Source organism: Planococcus citri, chromosome 4 (assembly GCF_950023065.1).
Source record: "Planococcus citri chromosome 4, ihPlaCitr1.1, whole genome shotgun sequence".
Lineage (NCBI taxonomy): Eukaryota > Metazoa > Arthropoda > Insecta > Hemiptera > Pseudococcidae > Planococcus > Planococcus citri.
The window spans coordinates 31,623,326-31,643,800 of record NC_088680.1 but is presented as its reverse complement, the minus strand read 5'-3'; the positions used below and the strand labels follow the sequence as shown (position 1 = coordinate 31,643,800).

Below are 20,475 nucleotides of genomic sequence, written 5' to 3'. Positions count from 1 at the left end.
TGCACTAATGCACTTATAGAGGTTAAATTTGCCTACAAATTTTACTGTAGAGGTACTTTTCCACTTATAGAGGTGAAAATGCTTTCTACTGCCAAAAAATTGTTGCACTTATCGAGGTTACTCTTTGCACTTACAAAGGTGAATCTACATGGTAAATTGACTGTAGGGACTGGGGATTACATTTTTGTTGCACTTAAGGCAAATTTGCAGTTATCGAGGTTGCACTTATCGAGGTTTCACTGTATTTCATAATCACAACAACTTATTATTGTTTAAAATAGGCTACTCACAGGTAAGTAGTGCACTAGACTACATACGTACCTATCATAAAACCAAAACTAGATAGAATAATTTGCATCAAACATAGGTAAGTATTTTTTTTTTTAATTAATTAAACTTATCTAGAAGATTTCAAGGGATTAGTAAAAAATGTTCTAGCATAGCTCTGAGCGTCATCAGTTAGGTATATTACTATAATATACTTGTGGTAACATGGTATCATAATTATGTAGAACACTTTACATAATGTATTGGAAATTTCTCTCAGTGAATGTCGCAAAAATTACTATACTAAGTACATACCTATGCATATTATAGTAGTAAAAATTATTGTACCGAAAATTATTAGTAGGTAAGTATTAAAAAAAAAGTAAATTAGTAGCAATTATTTTACTGCCTGTCTAACATACGAGTAGCTTGAGCTGAATTGTGTCAATCGCATTTTATGGAAGCCAAAAAGAAATAACAAGGGGTTCCCAAATTGATTTGCTCTTATCTTCATTTTTTACGGTTCCCCCACCAATGGAGGAGCCCTATTAAAATCGCTCAAGTTTTCAGTTCTTCAGAGGTGCGTTCATTTTGCATGTAGAAATCGGGTACACCAGTGTTGGAAAAAAACCGTTTTTTTTTTTTTAAAAAGACAAAACAAACGGTTTTTTTTGTTTAAAACGGGGTTTTAAACTGCTGGATTTTCATGTGTTTTAAACGCGTTTTAAACACGTTTTTAACACAAATTCATTTGTTTTGGATTCATTTTTTCAAATATATGTTATCCAGTCATCAACTTTTAAGATGTGATGTCATAAAATAGCTATAAAGTTCAATAAATATTTAAAAATTGAAATAAAAACACAAAATTTGCAGAAGAATGAAAATCTAAAAATTCATTTTCTTCAATTTCACTACTTTTTTAACCAGAAATTGAAAAAAAACGTGTTTTTTTAATAAAATTGGAGTTGAAAAAAAAACTTGTTTAAAACAAAAAAAAACCATTTTAAACAGAATTTTGTTTTAAACACTGTCTGTTTTTTTCTCGACGTTTAAAACACTGTTTTAAACGTTTTAAACATATGGTGCTGTTTTAAACTGACAACACTGGAGTATACTCAATTTTTTTAGGTACAGTGAGTTCCGCTTAATGTGTTGTCGGTTACTAGAGAAATTTGCTTAACAGAGTTGAAAGGGGTTGAAACGGAACATTTGCATCATTTTACATGCAAGTTTTATCGCTTATAATAGTGAAAATGAGCATTGCACTCGGTTAATAGAGTGGACTAATCTTTAAAAGTTGGAGAAAATCATGAATTTCAGCAAAATTTGACAAAAATTGGATGAAAAAATGTTGAAAACGTGTTAAAATGACCTAGTGAAAATTGGCAAGAGATGGTGTAATTTTTGTAAAAATTTTTAAATATTGTAAATAAAGGTGTTCAAAGGGTATTAAAAGACTAACTGTAGCTAAAAAACAGAAAATTATTGAAATAACCTTTAAAAAACATCAAAAAGTGATAAAACTTCAATGAAATTTGGAATTTTGCATTTTTTTTTGCATCGGTTATTAGAGTTTTTCGCTTAATAGAGTTGAACATGCTTTGGACCAACGCGCCCACATTAAGCGGAACTCACTGTATAAACAAAGCATTAACCAATCAGATTTTTTCATTCTTTGACAGACTTGGATTCATAAACAAAACATAAATTTTACCTCAGGAAACAAAAATATTGTTGGTTGTCTCCTGTTGACAAATAAATACCAAACATGATCAATTTTATTCAGAGAAATTTGCCTATGATTAGCAAATTAATTTTCCAATTTCCAGAAACAAAGGAACTAATTTGTGCATCGTAAAGTTTGTTTATACCCAGGGGGAGGGCACTTCATCAATATTACACTATTAGATTAGAGTAAAAAAACTCGTTTTAGTTCATACTCTCATCACTCGTAGCGCTATTTTCAAAATACGAGTATTTCCTCCAAAATTTCAATGACAGTAATCTCTGGTTGCTAAAAATGCTGATAATGAAGAGAATCATTTTGTTTTGTTTTGATAACATGACTTATAAAATTGTACTTCAATTTTATGCAAATTCACCATTGCAGGATTGTTATTATTCTATCAAAAGTTGGGATGGGAGAAATTAAAGCATAATGAAGTAGTACAAATATATGTGTAGAACTTACATCTATTTGTATTACCATCATTTAAAGGAGATATTTCAATTGAAAAAGGAAACAGAAAAAGTGTGTTCAACAGCAACGCTATTCACTGCAGTGATGAGAGTATGAACTAACTGCTCAGTGTAGCCACTATTCAAAAACAAAAAACAAGTTTTTCAAATTCGGTTGACTTGCCAATCTATTACAATATATACAGAGTGGGCCAAAAGACAGTACCCCGATTTTCACATTTTAGTTTTTCTTTAAAAAATCAAAAACTAAGCATCCTAGAAAAAAACTAACGACATCATGTCGATTTGAAATTTAATTCTCTACAACTTGGTTGCCATGAATTTTATTTTGGACGCTTCCTTTCGCCTCCAGATCAATTTTTATGAAGCTCAGTTGGCAAATTTTTTGAAAATTTTAGTTTTTTGTAAAAAAAATCAAAAACTAAGCATCCTAGAAAAAAACTAACGACATTATGTCGATTGGAAATTTAATTCTCTACAATTTTCTTCTATGTAATTTTTTCATAGGATGCTTCTTTTCATCTCCAGATCAATTTTAATGAAACTTTGCTTGCAAATTTTTCGAAAATTTTAGTTTTTTGTAAAAAAAATCAAAAACTAAGCATCCTAGAAAAAAACTAACGACATTATGTCGATTGGAAATTTGATTGTCTACAACTTTGTTACTTTTTTTACCATTTTTTACCATTGTTACCTTGAAAAAAATTTTAGATGAAGATTTTGAATTTTTGGCAAATTGCCAAACGGAAATAAGAAAGTAAAAACATTGAATTTTTCAAAAGTTCATTTCAAAATATCCAATTGCTAGAATGTCATTAGTTTTTCTAGGATGCTTAGTTTTTGAATTTTTTTTACAAAAAACTAAAATTTTCAAAAAATTTGCAAGCAAAGTTTCATTAAAATTGATCTGGAGGTGAAAAGAAGCATCCTACGAAAATATTACATGGAAGAAAATTGTGGAGAATTAAATTTCCAATCGACATAATGTCGTTAGTTTTTTTCTAGGATGCTTAGTTTTTGATTTTTTTTGCAAAAAACTAAAATTTTCGAAAAATTTGCCAACTGAGCTTCATAAAAATTGATCTGGAGGCGAAAGGAAGCGTCCAAAAAAAATTTCATTCAAACAAAATGGTAGAGAATTGAATTTCCAATCGACGTAAAGTCGTTAGTTTTTTCCTAGGATGCTTAGTTTTTGATTTTTTAAAGAAAAACTAAAACTTTTTGAAATGAACTTTTGACAATTTTTTCATAAAAATCATCAAGTCACAAAAATCGATCTGGAGGCGAAAGGAAGCGTCCAAAATAAAATTCATGATAACAAAGTTGTAGAGAATTAAATTTCAAATCGACATGATGTCGTTAGTTTTTTTCTAGGATGCTTAGTTTTTGATTTTTTAAAGAAAAACTAAAACGTGAAAATCGGGGTACTGACTTTTGGCCCACTCTGTATAAGTTGGTTTATCTATGTTTATACCTAAAGAAATCGAGTATACCCGATTTTTACATGCAAAGTGAACGGACCCCTGGTTTTCAGTTTTTCAACGCTTCAATACTAGCGCTATCTGGAGTACCAATGTCAAATCCGAGACTGATTAAGATTTAAGAATTCAATTTTTAATTTGTTTGCATATGTACCTATATTATTAATGTTTTTATAAATTTGAATGTTTAAATTTATAAGAAATTAACCAGACTTGAGACTTCACTTTAATAAAACTAATATACTTACTCTTTTTTGGAAATTAATATCAAGAAAATCCCAAACAATGCATTAAGTAATTAAAAATCAAAATCAATTTCTAATATTTTAATGAAAATGTCGTAAACATGGCCAAATATTTCTACTGAATGTATATGAAAATGAAATGCCAACACTTGACTAATCAGCAATTAGTATTTTCAATACCAAATCCGAGACTGATTAGTGATTCAGAGTTCTTTTTTATTTTTTATTATCAGTACCTAGGTACTTATTAGAGCTGAAAACGGTTATGCTACCCGCTAACCAGTATCTGGTTAGAATACCAGCTAAACCCGCTAGTGGTTGTATCTGGTTGAATCGGATATAGATAGTAGCGTATAGTGAGTACAACCCGAATGTCTTCGCACTTGATTTTCACACTTGGTCTGCGCACGCACCCCAAAATTTGATAATGAGTAAGTGGGAGGAGTTACGCTTCGACACCTGTCGTTCATATGTGTGATTGACGTTTGACATGATTGATGACAATGATGATGTCATGCCAGTACACCAGCTACGCATTCAATGCGCTACTAGTTATATCCTGAACCGGTGCGACATTTTTCAACTTGCTACCCGCTATAGCGAGAAGCGAGAATTTACGATACGGGTACAGTCAGGGGTGCTAACCTTAATTATTTTAATTACGGTTACGGTTTCACTCCAATTTTTCCTTGAAATTTTTCGGTTTTCAGTTCGGTTTTGGTTTTGAAATTCAAAATTTCGGTTTTCGGTTTCAGTTTTGATCTTATATATGTACAAAAATTTCAATTTCGGTTTCGGTTTTCGTTTTTTTTCAGTTTTACATATTTTTTTTTTAATTTCTTCAAAATTTCTCAATCTCAGAAAACAAACTGCAGTCATGTAATAATAATTCTAAAAAAAGTATATCTATATATTTTTCAAGAATACTAATTAGTAAATTTACCAATTTCCCTGGATTTTGAGTCTCAAAAGTCAAAAATGTGAAAAAATCCCCCCAAAAAAATTGAAAAAACTGAAAAAACCCAAACTGAAAACCGAAAAAAACCCAAATAAATTATATCGGTTTAGGTTTCGGTTTCACTCACTCTGCTTCATTATTAATGTTATGGTTTTTTACGGTTTTTAAAAAAACCTATGAAATTTTGGTTTTTGTTTTCAGTTAGGGTTTGAAAATGTCTGAAATTATGGTTCTTGTTTGGGTTTCAGTTACGGTTTTCGGTTTTTTGCGGTTACAGTTAGCACCCCTGGGTACAGTAGTTACCCGCAGTCAGCGAGTACCGTTTTCAGCTCTAGTACTTATAATTTATTATTAATGCTTTGTGTATGTCAAATGCTCAAATTTATTTGATCCGATATTTTAATAAAACTAGGTGTACCCTAGGTATGGTTTTTCAATTTTTTTTCTGATTTTGTAATATTAATTGAATATTCAATTTTGGAAAAAATCGTATTAACGATTTTGGATTTGGATTTATTTTATTTCAGTGTAGTGTTGAACAGAACTCGGAAATAGCAAAAATTATTCACTTTGGTTACCTATAGGTATGTATAGAAAATTCTCAAAAAAGAGGATATTTTTAACAAATCTGGGGAACCCTCTTGCCAGGTCCCCCGGACCTCGCTTGTTTTCAATAAATCTTTTTTCAACCAATCAGCTATAAAATAAACATGCAAAAAATACGCAGCCAATAATTTTTACTTTCTAAAAAATTAATTTTGGGAACCAAAAAAATTTGGAAAAAATTGTTGGAATTCGACTTATGCAAATGACACAATTCAGCTCAAGCTATGTTATATGGACAATAAAAAGTAAATCACCTAAGTACTAGATAGTATTTTTCATTCGTAAATAACCATGACATTTGAAAAATTGGGGAGAGGGACGGAAATTATTAAATTTTCAATATCATGCAAGATTTTTGAAAAATTAAAAAAAAAAATGGACCAATTCTGGTTTTGCTTTTTTTTTATCATTTTAAATTTAGGTACCTACGTTTTGTTTTGAAATTTTTGAGAATATAATCTATCACTACCTGTTTACTGATCAAACTTAAGGGCGGCAGTCATGTAATGTACCCCGGACCTATTGTACCACCCATACAGAAAAATACTATGGTTGGCTAAAGTCAACTATAGTTACTATGCAAATTTTTGTAGTCAATTATAGTAAGTCTTAGTCAACTATAGCAACTACGAAAATTTTCATAGTGAACTATAGTTACTACGATAAATTTTTGTGGTCAACATAGTAAGTTGTAGTCAACTATAGTAACTATGAAAATTTTCATAGTCAGCTAAAGTAACTACAAAAATTTTCATAGTCAACAATACTAACTATGAAAATTTTTGTAGTCAACTATAGTAACTACCTATAAAACAAGAATTTCGCGAAAATTTTATAAAAATTTGCAGTGAAAATCATTTTAAACAAAAAAAAATCAAAGAGAAAGACGTTTTTTATTTGAGGACATGAGTATTTATGACACAATTTGTGAGAAAAAAATCGACACACATTTTGTATCGAAATTCAGATCATTTTTTTGTCGGTTTTTGAAGGACTTTGCTCCATAAACCTGCGGTGTAAAAAATTTTAACAAAATCACCATTAATCGATTCAGGACATTGAAAATGAAGCATAGGTACTCCAAATTTCAGTCTTCCTAGCTAAGGTACCTCGATTTAATCAAATTTTGATTTTTTTTTCAAAGTGAAAAGTACTTTTGAAGTTTTGAATAATATACTCTGTTCAGAATCCTAGTAGTGTAATTTATTTCTAGTGATATTTTGGTGTTTCTCTCGATTTCTCATCATGTTTTATTGCCCTATTTTACGTACCTACAATTAGAAATTCTATTTTAGATTTGTTCACAGTAGCATTGAATACCCCAGTAAACGTCTTTTTTGACAGCATTCGTATTAAATTTTCAAATTTCTTTTCCCACTACGGTTTAGTAGATGTTTGAAAAAATTGAACCCAATAGCAAAAAGAGAGAATTTGGACAATTTGATCAAAATGGCCGTTCAAAGTATGGTAATCGGGGTATTGAGTGAGAGAATCGCAGGGATTACTAATGCCAAAATTCATTTGCGCTAATTGAGAATCTATGGAAGTGGAGGGAGCGAGGGGAGAGGGGGAGGGGTAATTTCAAGTCACATAGTGACAAAAGGCATCCTAGACTTCAAATGAATAACAAATTTGTAAAAGTCAAAATGAATTACGAATTATCTTGGAAATGTCTGTTTTTGCGTATTTATTTATTTACTTACCTATCAAACTTTCAAAAATGACTTAAGTATCTGATATTTTGTGAGACTTTTTTCAAATTTAGAATTCTGAATATCAAGTCAACTTGAGCAAAACACATATTTATGATTTAAGACTTTCCTCGCAGAGGAGACTTTACACCAACTTTTTTAAAAGTCGCATCCATTTCACTTTGTGCTCTCTGTAACGGCGTATGTGATATGACATTATTTTAACAATCTTTCAAGTTGAAAACATATCCATGATTTGAGACCTCTATTTCTTATCGGCTAACTTCCCTTTCACTTTATGGAGTTATCAAACTAAGTACAAATAGGTATCTCCATTTTGCATACATAAATGTTCTGATGTCTTTGTGAGGTAGCGGGTAGGAGGTGAAATTGTAGCCATGGATACGATTTATATGGGCTAAGGGTATTTTGAGAATATTATAAATATAGTACGTACCTAGATACAAAGTATACAGGATACGCAAAAATATCGAGTACCCCAAAAATGTTTTACCATTATGTTAAATGTTTTGATTGGTCTCAATGAATGATAATAATGAAAGCACATGATTGTTGTACGGAAGTGATAACATTCCACCAATCATATGCATCTATTGGCCTTTTCACGTTTAAAAACACTTTCTTCGGGGTACTTGATTTTTTTTTTGCACTCTGTAGGTATTTGTGTTGAATTTTTGAAGTGTATCAAGTTACCTGTTTTTGAGATGAATTTAAAAGTTTTACAATCTAGAGTCTAATACTGTAACAACGATGCTATTTAATGCTTTTATACATACATATAAATAATTGATAAATCAATGTTGCTTTGCTTACCCTCATGTTACGATACCTCCACGTGAAGAACTCGACGATTAGTAAACAGAAAATGAAAACAAGCGACAATATGAGAACAGTTGTTCGCAGAGCCCAATTGTAAGTTAATACACAAGGCCTCGAATCGACACATGATTCGCATCCTTCGGCACAAGGCAAGCATTCAAATGATCCCGAGACATTGTAAATGTTTTCTTCTCCCTATCAAAGAAAAAAATAGAATTAAAAAAAAATCAGCAAGCTTTCAGCATCAGGTAACTTCACTAGTAATCAGCATAAAGCAATCTCTAAAAACATGAGTTTCAAGTTTGGTGGTAAATAACAAGTAAATAACTGTACCTGTACATGATTTCTGATTTTTTTTCTGTATAGAGTAACTCATTGGCTTGCAAAATGCATAATTACTTTTAATTTTTGTTCATTTTTTAAAGAAATAATTGCATTTTTTATACCAAACCTCAAAAAACTCGTATGTGCCTATGATCGGCAACAATTTTCCTAAGATCGGCAAAATTGTTCCAGTAATCCGACATACAGATTTACATAGTATTGAGAGTAGGTAGGAAACAATATAGGTAGGTAAATTGAATAATGCAAAATCTTGAATCAGAGCATGTAAAATTAACAAAAATAGAAAACAAAAATTATTTACAACAAAAATTTTGACATGGAAATCATATTTAATTCAAAATTCGTCTAGATCATGAAGTTTTTCCAAAATTTACCTTTTATGTATAAGGGAAAAAATATAAATATAATTTCTTCCCTGATAGGCCCTCAAACAAGATATCTGAACTTTTTCACTTTTTCTAATTTTCAACACTTCTGCAAAAAATTATTCATTTTTCTGAAGTAGCTTGGGAGGAATAAACATTAAGTTTGTCTAGTTTTTTTCATTGAAAATGATGGAAAACAATTGAGCCAGTGATCAGCACACCAGTGATAGGCACTTTTCAATTATTGTAATTTAGATGATCATATAAACTAAATAAATGCTATGCCGATAATTGGTAAACAAGTTCATCTCTTCAAAATGATTTGAAATCAAATTAAACAATGATTGATTAATTTAAAATAGTACTAATTAATTCCTGACAAAAAAATTGAGATAGTTTGCCAATAATCGGTACAATGCTGATTACTGGAGCAACGCCTCATTTAGGGTACCAATAATCGGCATTTCATCTATCTATCTTCTTATCTGCCAAAGTGAGCATATTGGTTGAGATAAATCATGTTTTATTGAGGAATAACATTTTTTTTTTTTTTTTTTTTTAATAAAAGTACATATTTAAAATTGAAAATTGAGTACAGGAAACCTTCAAAAACATTAGTTTATGAAAAATTAGAGAGTTTGTCAAAATTGAAAAATTTGATTACTCAGCATCCAATGGACCAAAAAAGAGAAATTAAAGTTTAATGTGTGTCGAATGAGAAGTACTACCGCATTAATTAATAAAATTCGAAATAATTTAATTTAACTTCAAGTTTTGATTGTTTTTCATCTAAGAAAACACATTTCTGACTCCAAAACATCAAGTTATGGACCAAAACTGAAAAGAATGATACTCTACATTTCTGAGATCTCACTTCACTTTTTCCACCACCTAGCCCCCAAAAATTTTCAATAGAGACTCCGAAACGGCCAATTTTAAGAAAACAGCTAGCCCCCTTTAAAGGTCAATAACTCCAAAATAAAGAGGTTTTGGTCCATGGTGTATATAACATTTTTTACTCCTATTGATGAGTAGAATACGTGGTTTTAATTTTTCAGGTCTTATCCGAATCACCCTGTATATGTATAAGTATCTTTTAAGCGCGGCTTTTTCGCCTCCGTTTCGTATGTATACGCTCCTGTTCACCTCCAAATCGGAGGCGAAAACGTATCGCCGTGTATATCCTCAAAATAGTGATCTATGGACTCTAAAACGTCTAAATACCAATTTTTGTCTGGAGGCGAAAATGACCATATACTTATAGATATGCAAACGGTACCTCTACGTCACCTTTTATATACTCAGGCGTTCTCTTCGTCACCGAATTCGGTGACGGAGGCGTTTTGCCGGTGACGAAGACGTTTCCCTGTGTATAACAAGTTCAAACGGTTTGTTTTCCCCTGAAACGTAAAAGGGCAAAACTTTGTCCGGTGACGAAAAGGTCATGTATACACCTACTGTATACAGATTTTAAAAATTTTTTTCCATCAACACAGACATACCCTCGACGTCACCGTATATAAACAGTACCTTTTGGTCATCGCTTTTTAAATGCTTCCAGTTGTGTTATATTTTCGTATTCGTAGCCAGCGCAGTTGCAGTCTATTAGGCAAGGCAGCAGGTGACAATTTGGTATAGTCAATATCTTTTTAAATACACAAGGTCACGGAAGAGATCAGTTTATAGTCGGAGGCAAATTGGTACCATTCTCGTAAATTTTTTTTGTATAAGCTTAAAGCATGTAAATCAAGTGGGGAAAAGAGTATAATCACTATTACAACTGTGCTGGTTAAGAATATGCTATAAATACACTGCCGGAGGCATTTTAAAGCCTGGTGACCAAAAGGTACTGTTTATGTATGGTGACGTCGAGGATACTTAGGTCCATATATATATATACTGTCTTAGAGTACATTGCGAGATCCGACATATACACAGGCATTGCGAGATCCGACCCAAAAAATTTCGAAAAGTGCTAAAAACTCAAATAATAACCCTACAACTTCGTTCGAACGCACGTTCCAGTGTGTAAACAGTGCCTTTCTATGCATTGCCGCCATCAATTTCGCGATCCGCATAAACCGAGATCCACCAACGGCCTAAACCTGATTTGGGGGTGGATCTCGCAAGATGCGTCGTTTATCTATTTTCAAAAATTGTATATAAGTATATAAATAGTAGGTAAAACGAGATCCGGCTGAAAATGTGTGTACAGGGTCCCCCGGATCTCACGAGTACCATGGCATATGAGAGAACTTGCGAGATCCGGCAAAAGGATCTCAGGATCTCGCAATGCCCGATTTTATATAAAACGGATCTCGTAATGTATGGTTTTTACATGTATATATATACGGATATACATTTTAGTGCCATCATGCCAACACCAAAATCACCTCTAGTAATTTCAAAGAATGAAGACAGTTTCTTTTCGCCTCCGAATGAAACATGTCTCCTCTGGATGTGCTCTAACTAATTTTTGCATGAGAAGCCTAATTTTAAAAGGAACACACTCGTAGGATGATTCTAAACATCGGAGACGAAAACACCTTGTGTTATAAAGGAGGTGAAAAGTACTCATCAGTTCATCTATTTATATAGGTAAAAGAATTTTGAAAACCTTTGTCCAGTCCGTGAGTCTCTCCAACTGGACCAATTTTGCTCATTTTAAAAAAAAATGTTCCCCATGATGTGTAGATATGTCATGAAACATTTAGAAGTCAAAATTTTTTGGTTTGAGCCCAAAAAAATTAAAAATGCATAATTTTGAACAATTTCAAGTTTGAGCGTTCATTTCGCGGCCGAATTTTTCTCATTTGCTAGGCATTTTTCTTATCATCAACATCAAATAAACAAAACGTCAAAAAACCTATACCTATTTTGCAGCCTACTATTTCTCTTTCTAATTACTCATGTTTTTATTTGTTATCATAATGAAAATATGAATGAACGAAATATAGTCTGTCCAACATAAGAAGCATAACGCTCTAACTGAAAAGTTTCTGTTTTGTGTAGCCAAACAATTCTAGTTTTCATTGAAAACGTAAGGTACATCACCACTTGCAAGTAAGTGTAAAACAGATTTTTAAATCATTTTTCATTTTTAAAGCCATTATAGATGGATTAGGAAGTGTGAGAGAAAGGAAAAAATTGAACAATACGCAAAATTATGAAAGGTTTTTGCCGAAATGAATGTAAATAGATCAAAAATTTGTTTTAAATTTTCACTTCGAGTATTGAAGCACCCTACCCTAAGTTGACAAGAATTATGAAATTTATTTGGCTACAAAACAGAAACTTTTCAGTTAGAGCGTTATGCTTCTTACGTTGGACAGACTATAATTTCAGAAGAAGTGAGAAAACTGAATAAAATGAAACAAAGGAAAAAGATGACGCTTGAGACTGAATCGTAATTTAAGAATACATTAGGTAGGGTAGGTACCTATAAGTTAATAAATTGAGAACGTGTTTGTAAGTAAACCAGAAAAAAAAAACAGAAAGATGGAGAAAATTAATATGGGTATTTGAAAACAAAAATGAAATATGATTAAAAAAATCAGCAGTCCTATCTCTCAAATATATTTATTTACATGAAGTGAAATGAAAAGGAATGGAAAATGAAAAGATGAAATATGACACCAAAACGAAAACATACCTAAATTAGAACCAAACATTTTTTTAAAAAATGCTAAAAATAAAAGTAAAATCAAATACAGAAAATTCAAAGATCTCAAAACTAAAACCAAGAAAATAATTGAAGCACAAAAAAAAAATTGAAAACGAAATCAATTGTGAAAATCTGAATTGAATTTCAAAGAGTAAAAAAAATTGAAACAGACTCGAAAACCAAAAGCAAAAAAAAAATGCACAAATAAAACTGAAAACAAAAAATTGATGATGAAAACACCAAATATATAAACAGAAACTAACAAAAAACACATTAAAAATTGAAAAACCTCAAAATGTAAATAAACCAAAATTGAACAAAAACCAATTTTGCCAAGTTTTGCAAGATTGACGGTGATGATTTTTATTCAAATCATTTTGAAAATCAAGTTTCAAGGTTGTTGCAAAATTCATTATGAAAAATATTATTTTTTGTGAAATTTTTCAAGTCAATCTTAAAAAAACTAAATGGAAACAAATGAAATCAAATCGAAATCAAAACCAGAAAACAATTGTAAGAAAAGAAAATTTAAAAACAAAAATATAGTCAACACTTTAGACACAAACCTGATTGTTAAAAAACAAAAAAAAAGAAATGGAGGAAATTAAATATTTGAAACGTGAAATGAAAACTGAGAAAAAAATGAATCCCCCCCCCCTCAAAAAAATGGAGAAATGTATTGAAGTAAAATAAAACGAATTTGGTTGAAAAGAAATAAAAAATGCTTAAATTTTTCTATAACGAATAAATGAAAAAATGAGCAAAGAAATAAGAATAGAAAAATTATGGGAATTGCTAAATCAAATAAAAAATGGAATATATAAAAAAGGAATAAAGAAGAATAAATGTCAAAAGTTGTCGAATAAAAACATGAAGAAATGATGATAGTAAAAGTGAAAACTATTGGTAGAGAAAATTGAAAAACCTCAAAACAAAACAAAAAAATAAAACTGAATCGAAAAATGAAAACCTGGATACCTTCACATATGTCCTATATACGTAAATGGAAACTAACAACAACAAAAAAAGACCTTCAAAATGAAAACCACAAAAAAACGCATCCTCACAATCTTCAAATGAAACTCCTAGAAACAAAAAATTGAAATTCTAGAAAACAACAACATGAAATTTTCAAAACAAAATGGAAAAATAAAAACATGTATGTAGCTCTAGAATCGAAATTGATATTGATAAAATGTCTATAAAATGTGTCAAAAATGTATAAAAAATGCTTTAGAAATGTTATAATAACAAAAAAAAAATAAATGAAATCAAGAAAAATCAGGATTGATGGTAAGTACCTATTTAAATCGGAATGAATTTGAAATTAAAGGTCAAAAAAGTCAGGAATACCTACGCTATTTTTAAGCGCGTCAAATGAACATGTGTAGGTATGTACAACGTTCTCCATTGTGGGGTCGGCTAGAGCGCCCGCGCCATGCCAGGGTGCCAGGATTTTCAGATTCAGGGATTTCTACACAGACAAAGAGATTTTTCATTTGGGGAAATCGTTGGGAGTTCTTTAACGATTTTGATAATGGTCAGTAATGGACATGTTCACCAAGGCACTCGAAATTTTTGAAAAAAAAAACACATTCTCCAGTGACTAGTTTTTTTTTTTTAAATTTCAAAGGATTTAATATTGAAAAATTCACAATCGATAATCAAAATACATACGTAGATAAAGTTCCATCATTTAACATACAACTTGGTTTTTCCATAAAAATATCAATTTACTTGCCTTTTTCAGTGTTTGAAGTTCCATGGAGGGGCATAATGCTGAATGATGTGAAAAAACATGTATTCATCACATACCAATTAAATGAGTCAATGTTTAAGATTTACAAGTTTGCTGGGTATTTTAAATTGATTTATTGAACAAAAGGAAGGTTCCAGTTTTGCTTTCAATAAATATGATATCGCTTGTAGCAACCATATGAATTTTATATTTAAAATTCTAAGTATGCCGATTACTGGGTACAGAAATGACAACTGCCGATTACTGGTGAAGTTACCTTAGGTACTCAATTATAAACTGCCTACAGAGACCATTATGTTCTACAATGACAATCACTATCATCATCATCATCATCATCATCATCATCATCATCTACGAACAAAATATCGTCCATTTTAGATACTAAACTCAACTTCCAATTAGGATTACATTTTGGTGAAAGGCGGGTAAGTTGACGACCTTAAGGTTTGGATGACTGTATCTCATTTTCTACAACACATACGACAAATTTTTCGACAGTAAATGGTAGCCCCAACCTTTAGCTATCTCAATCCCATCAAAATAGGGTCAAACAAATTTTTTTTCATATCAAAATTTTCAAAATTGTAAAAGAACTCAAATTCGCCAACTTACCCGCGGTGTCGGATAAGTTGGCGAATCTTTGAAGGCAAGTTGGCGAATGTTGAAAAAAGGTGCCCAAAAAAGTCATGAAAAGGAATGATAACACATTAATAGGGTTAAAACATCAAGTGTACATGCGAGATGAATCATGCATACAAATTTGTCAACGCTATCAAAATTTTTTTGGGTGATACTCGTATTTGTAATTCGCCAACTTAGCCTCCACAAAATCAATCAACTCTCTCCTAGATCACACAATTTTTGGGATTTTGTGAAAATTCAAGGGCCAACTGCGGAGGTATCTGTCATACTCATTAGTGGTCATTTGTTTATAACTAGCGACACAATGAAACTGTAGAATTTACTGAAAAAATTCACTGATACAAATTCGCCAACTTACTCGATTTTATGTGAAAATTGTGTTTTGTCAAAAGTTCTCTTTACAGAATCACCCGCTTAATATAATCAGTTGGCCTCGGACAAATGTGACCACAATAAGCGGGACCCACTGTACCTACATACTTTTGAAACTTGACATCCAGAAGCAGGGTGAGCAGCCACCTGATACTTACCAGGAGGCTCCAATATATATGTAAGGTTAAATAAAAGTATTTTTTGCTCCAGTCTCAAAGCTTTCATTGCTAGAAATTACAAGAAGCTATGCGATGAAGCTAATTAAAATACACGCTAGGGAAACTTAAACTTACCAACAGAAGTTTATCATATTCTTCTTCGATTATCGTACCAAGGAAATAGTTGTGATCTGCGGTTTTGTCTTGAAAATAGAAACCCATAAGACAAACGCATTTGTAACTGCCACGTCGAAATCCAAGTCCTTTAATTGAAACGCACTATAAAATAACACAATTGTAATAGTTTAATTTAACCGTGTTTCGAGTTTACATGATGTCCGGGGAATGGTGGTACAACTTTTAGATTTGAATGTAACCGGATACGAATAAGGAAAAAGATTATGTGAAAGTGTGGACAATCTTCAAAATTGAAGGGGCAAAATACGTTTTCAAAAAAGAGCAAAAATCCAATTTTGACCATGAGTATCATAGTACATACAAATATGCATATTGAAAAATGAACAAAATTACCTATACATATTATGACTGCTTTCCTAACTTGCAAATTGAAGGGGCTACAAATGATTTTGATTTCAAAGAAATTGTGATGAAAAAATTGAATGAGAAAATGAATACTAGTCAAAAAATAAGACAAATTTTGTTATGATCATTTCGTTTTTTGCTCTGAAATTAAAAAGTTTTTGATGCTCGACAATTTTCGATTTGCCGAAACTTTAATTAAAATAATTATGTACAATTTTCGAGCTCCAAAAACAGCCCGCCAGCCTCCCTGCTTTCATTAGTTCCTCCAGGAGCATATTTTCTGCTTCTTTCCTATTTTCTGCTACAATGACCAGGTCATCTGCAAAGCGAAGGTTACTTAAAAATTCTCCCATTTCTCCCCCTACTTTTAACCCTCTATTTTCCCATCTTAAATTTCTAAAAACTTCTTCCAGCAATGCAATAAATAACATTGTTGACAGTGGATCCAGTAACAGGAAAATTCATCGTGCGAAATTCAAGGTGTGAAACTCACAGCGAGAAACTCATTGCCGGGTAAAATTAACCACGAGGGAAAATTCATTGTGGAGGAAAATTCATTGTTGAGTAAAATTAATCGCAAGAGAAAATTCAAAATTCATCGTTGTATAAAATTATGTGAGCTCTCAAGTATGCGCGTCATGCTAGGTAATAACACAGGTAAGGGTTAAAAAAAATGGGCCTGTTCACATTAGCAATGTTTAGAACTCCTGATTCTACATAAACCAGTTTTTATCACTGAACTCTATACTCTTACACTGGAACGCTTACGCTCCATATGGTCCAATGTTAAACTACCCAGTCGAGCGAGTTAGAAAGAAATAGATGTATGAATAGACGTTGTTGTCCTTGTCTAGCGCGTTGCCTATTCATTTCATTCATACAGTAGCGTGATTTTTTTGTTGTTTTTTTTTTTAATTTTTGCAACTTTTTGCTGATTTTTTTTATTTTATACGATTAATAATATTTCAAGATGAAATTGAGACATCGGCGATCCTAGGAATTCAGAAAATTGCTTTTAAAAATGAATTATTTACAAAAGTGAACAAGGTACTTCAAGTTGAAATTATGTTTCGTAATCGTAACAGAACTTTAAGGCTTTTTTATAATGACCCTAACTTTTCATGTTTTTTTTTCACGGTAAAAATTGATTTCATTTCATATATTACAACGGAGACATTCATAATGGTAAAAAAATTTCAAAGTGCTTATGCAGCTATGTAGGGAAGGTACTTGGACAAGTGACTAAAAAAGGAAAACAGGTACACGATTGAAAATTTTTGAAGAATAAAATACAATATATCCGTTATCTTATCACAGATAAATAAATGAAGGAGTTAAAAAATAAATCTGAGTTCATTTTTTCCCCTCAAAACTTGATTTAAATTAGGTTCAACCTCAACCTATTTAATAAATGAATTGGAAAATGAACAACTTCTGGAGTTCTGGATTTAAAATTATAAAGAAAACATTAGTTTCCAATTTCATTCAATTTTAAAGATGTATTTGTGCATTCTTCGTCTTGCGCAGCTCTTGAATGAGTTTGAGTTTGAGGCTTCATTGAGTGATAAATTCCTCAAAATTTTTAATCCTGTACCTGTTTTCCTTTTTTAGTCACTTTTTCATATATCTAGCCTACACAACACAGCTGCATAATAGGTAATTTTGTTTATTTATTAAAATGTTGTACATAGGTAAATATAGAATTGCTGGAAAATTCAAATTATTCAAAATTCACGTAAATAAAATTTCTAATTTGAATTATTTCAATTTCCAGATCATGAGTTTTTAAATTTTATAGAATAAGTACTGCTACAAATTATAATATTTCAACTTGAAAATACTTATCTGGTACACTTTTGTAAATAATTCATTTTTTAAAAGCAATTTTCTCAATTCCTACGATCGCCGATGTCTCAAAGTGATCTTTAACGTCAATACTCGTATAAAATAAAAAAATTCTACAAAAAATTGCAAAAATTAAAACAAAAAACAAAAAAAAAATCACGCTACTGTATGGATGAAAAGAATACGCAATACTTACCAACGCGCTGGATTAGGACAAGAACGTCTTAAACATATATCTATCTCTTTCTAACGCGCTGGATCGGGTCACGTGGTATTGTAAGTGTTCCAGTGTAAGAGTATAGAGTTCAGTGGTTTTTATAACATCTCCATACCATACCTCTTTCCTTTTATATGTACAATATAGGCATTAGGCAGGTATCTTTTGTAAGCAGCTTTTGTATCTCCAACAGTGCACTGTGGTGAAATACGACTCCTTTCATTTCATTTGTGCTTGTATTCGCGCTATGTTGTATTAATTTTGAACGCGAGAGTTTTAAAATGTCACTTGAAAGAAAACAAGGCCAAGTAGTTCACAGTGATGGTTGAAATATAATTTCTAATATAATTCTCATATGTGAAGAAGAAAAACAACTAAATGCACCAGCAGAAAATTTCAGTAAGCCACTAGATCGTGCTGCATTAGGCCTATGCAGCAATGTTTCTCTCCATACAGTAAAGAAAATTAAAAAAGAGTACAATAATTCAAGCACCAGTGACACTTCAACAGTAGTAAAATTATCAACACTAGGTAAACATAAAAAGAAAGATAGTTTTAAAAAATGAGACAATTTTGATCAGCATGTCATTAGAACAACAATTTCAATATTTTATTTGGAAGATCCACTTCCAGTTCCTTCAACAAAAAAGCTTCTGGGAGTTCTTTAAAGGGAGAGGTATTAACTTTCCTTACAGCAGCGAAAAATTACGTCAACTTCTGCATCAAATGGGATATTCCTGGAAGAAATGTGGCACTAGGAGAAAAATTCTAGTTGAATGTCCTGAAAATATAGCTTGGAGAAGAAAGTACATTGAACAAATAAGAAAATATCGTGCTGAAAAAAATATATTTATTATATTGATGAAACTTGGATAAATAACAATCTCACATTTAAAAAATGCTGGCAGGGTCCAGGCTTAGATGGAGTTATTACAGACACCTCATCAAAAAACAGATTAATTTTAGTGCATGCCTGTTCTGAAAATGGACTGTTGAATGGTGCAGAATTATTATACAGGGCTAATGTATCAATAGGAGATTACCATGGTCAAATGAATTTGGAATTATTTTTCAAATGGATCACTACCCAACTTATTCCTAGCTTACCTCCAAGTTATAGCTGATGATACAAAAGGGTTCATGAAACATGTAATTGGCCTAGAAGATGAATACTATAAAAACGATCCTATAATTGATGACAAAATTGATGAAGTTATTGTCAATTTGGGGAATAATAGTGAATCAGAAGATGATCCATCCTCTGAGAGTGAAGATGACGACGATTCTGAGGATGATTTGGCCACCCCCCTTCATCAAACATAGTTTATTTCAAAGAGCCTTTCTGGGTAAGATAGTGAAATCGGCACTTTCCGATTTGGTCGAAACTCACCCAAAATGTTAGTTTGGATCTAAAACCATCCCAAAAATTTTTTTGAGCCGACCCCCCCCCCAACCCGAGAAATAAGCCCATACGTGCTCAAAATTCAAAATTACTGTTCTCCGGAGGGAGTGGTCCAAAAATTTTGAAACTTTCACAAAAAATAGTCAATAGGTAGACGTGTGTGCGAAATTTTTTTCAAAAAAAATGTTCATATTAGGAGGTTTTGGGGGGGTTCAAAATTTTGAAAATTCGTAGAAAAAAAATGGGGAGCGTACCCTCTCTGAAATTTTAAATTTTATCGAAAAAATCGACTTTGCATTTGCTGGCTGGTTGAAGTCTTCTGAACCACCCGTATTGGCTGTTTTGGCATGACCACTTTCCATTGAGGAGATATTACTGGTAACGCTCAGGGACCTTGTGGTGAAACAATAAAAAAGAAAAGGTACCCTGTGGTGAAAGATGAAAAAACCTGCCAATAACTCAAATTTTAGTACTTCCAACAAATTTTTCCATTACCACTAAAGAATAATTTGAAATTATTGAACTTTTTTAAACATAATTTTGATGAAAATAAATAGTGAAAAATGGATGAAGTTAATAATTTAATTGTTTAGAGAATTTTTTGGGGCTGTTTGCTATTCTTTTTAATTGGACTTTTCAAGAAGAATCATCATTTCAAATTTCATTGTTTTATGCCTTTTGGAACACTTATCAAGAGCTGTTGCTTTTCAATTTCAAATTTTTCAGAAAAAAATTGCGTTTCTTTTCAGATGATAATTATTTTATACGTTTTTTAAAAAAAATCACCACAAGGTCCCTTATTATTTTTCAAAAATTACCCCAAGATGCCTTACTATTTTTCATCAGTTCGGTATCGAGAACATTTTTAAAAAA

The 20,475-nt window shown here is 31.5% G+C and overlaps 1 protein-coding gene across 3 annotated transcripts in view; it reads right to left on the bottom strand.

Annotated features, from left to right (window-relative positions):
• Positions 1-20,475, bottom strand: part of LOC135845613 (probable G-protein coupled receptor CG31760) — a 425,069-nt gene that overhangs the window by 173,924 nt on the left and 230,670 nt on the right. For all 3 annotated transcript variants that reach the window (XM_065364298.1, XM_065364296.1, XM_065364297.1), the window contains exons 5-6: positions 15,731-15,874; positions 8,285-8,485 (exon numbers count right to left, since the gene is read on the bottom strand). In XM_065364298.1, coding sequence (XP_065220370.1) covers positions 8,285-8,485; positions 15,731-15,874 — 345 coding nt within the window. The remainder of the gene's footprint in view (positions 1-8,284; positions 8,486-15,730; positions 15,875-20,475) is intronic.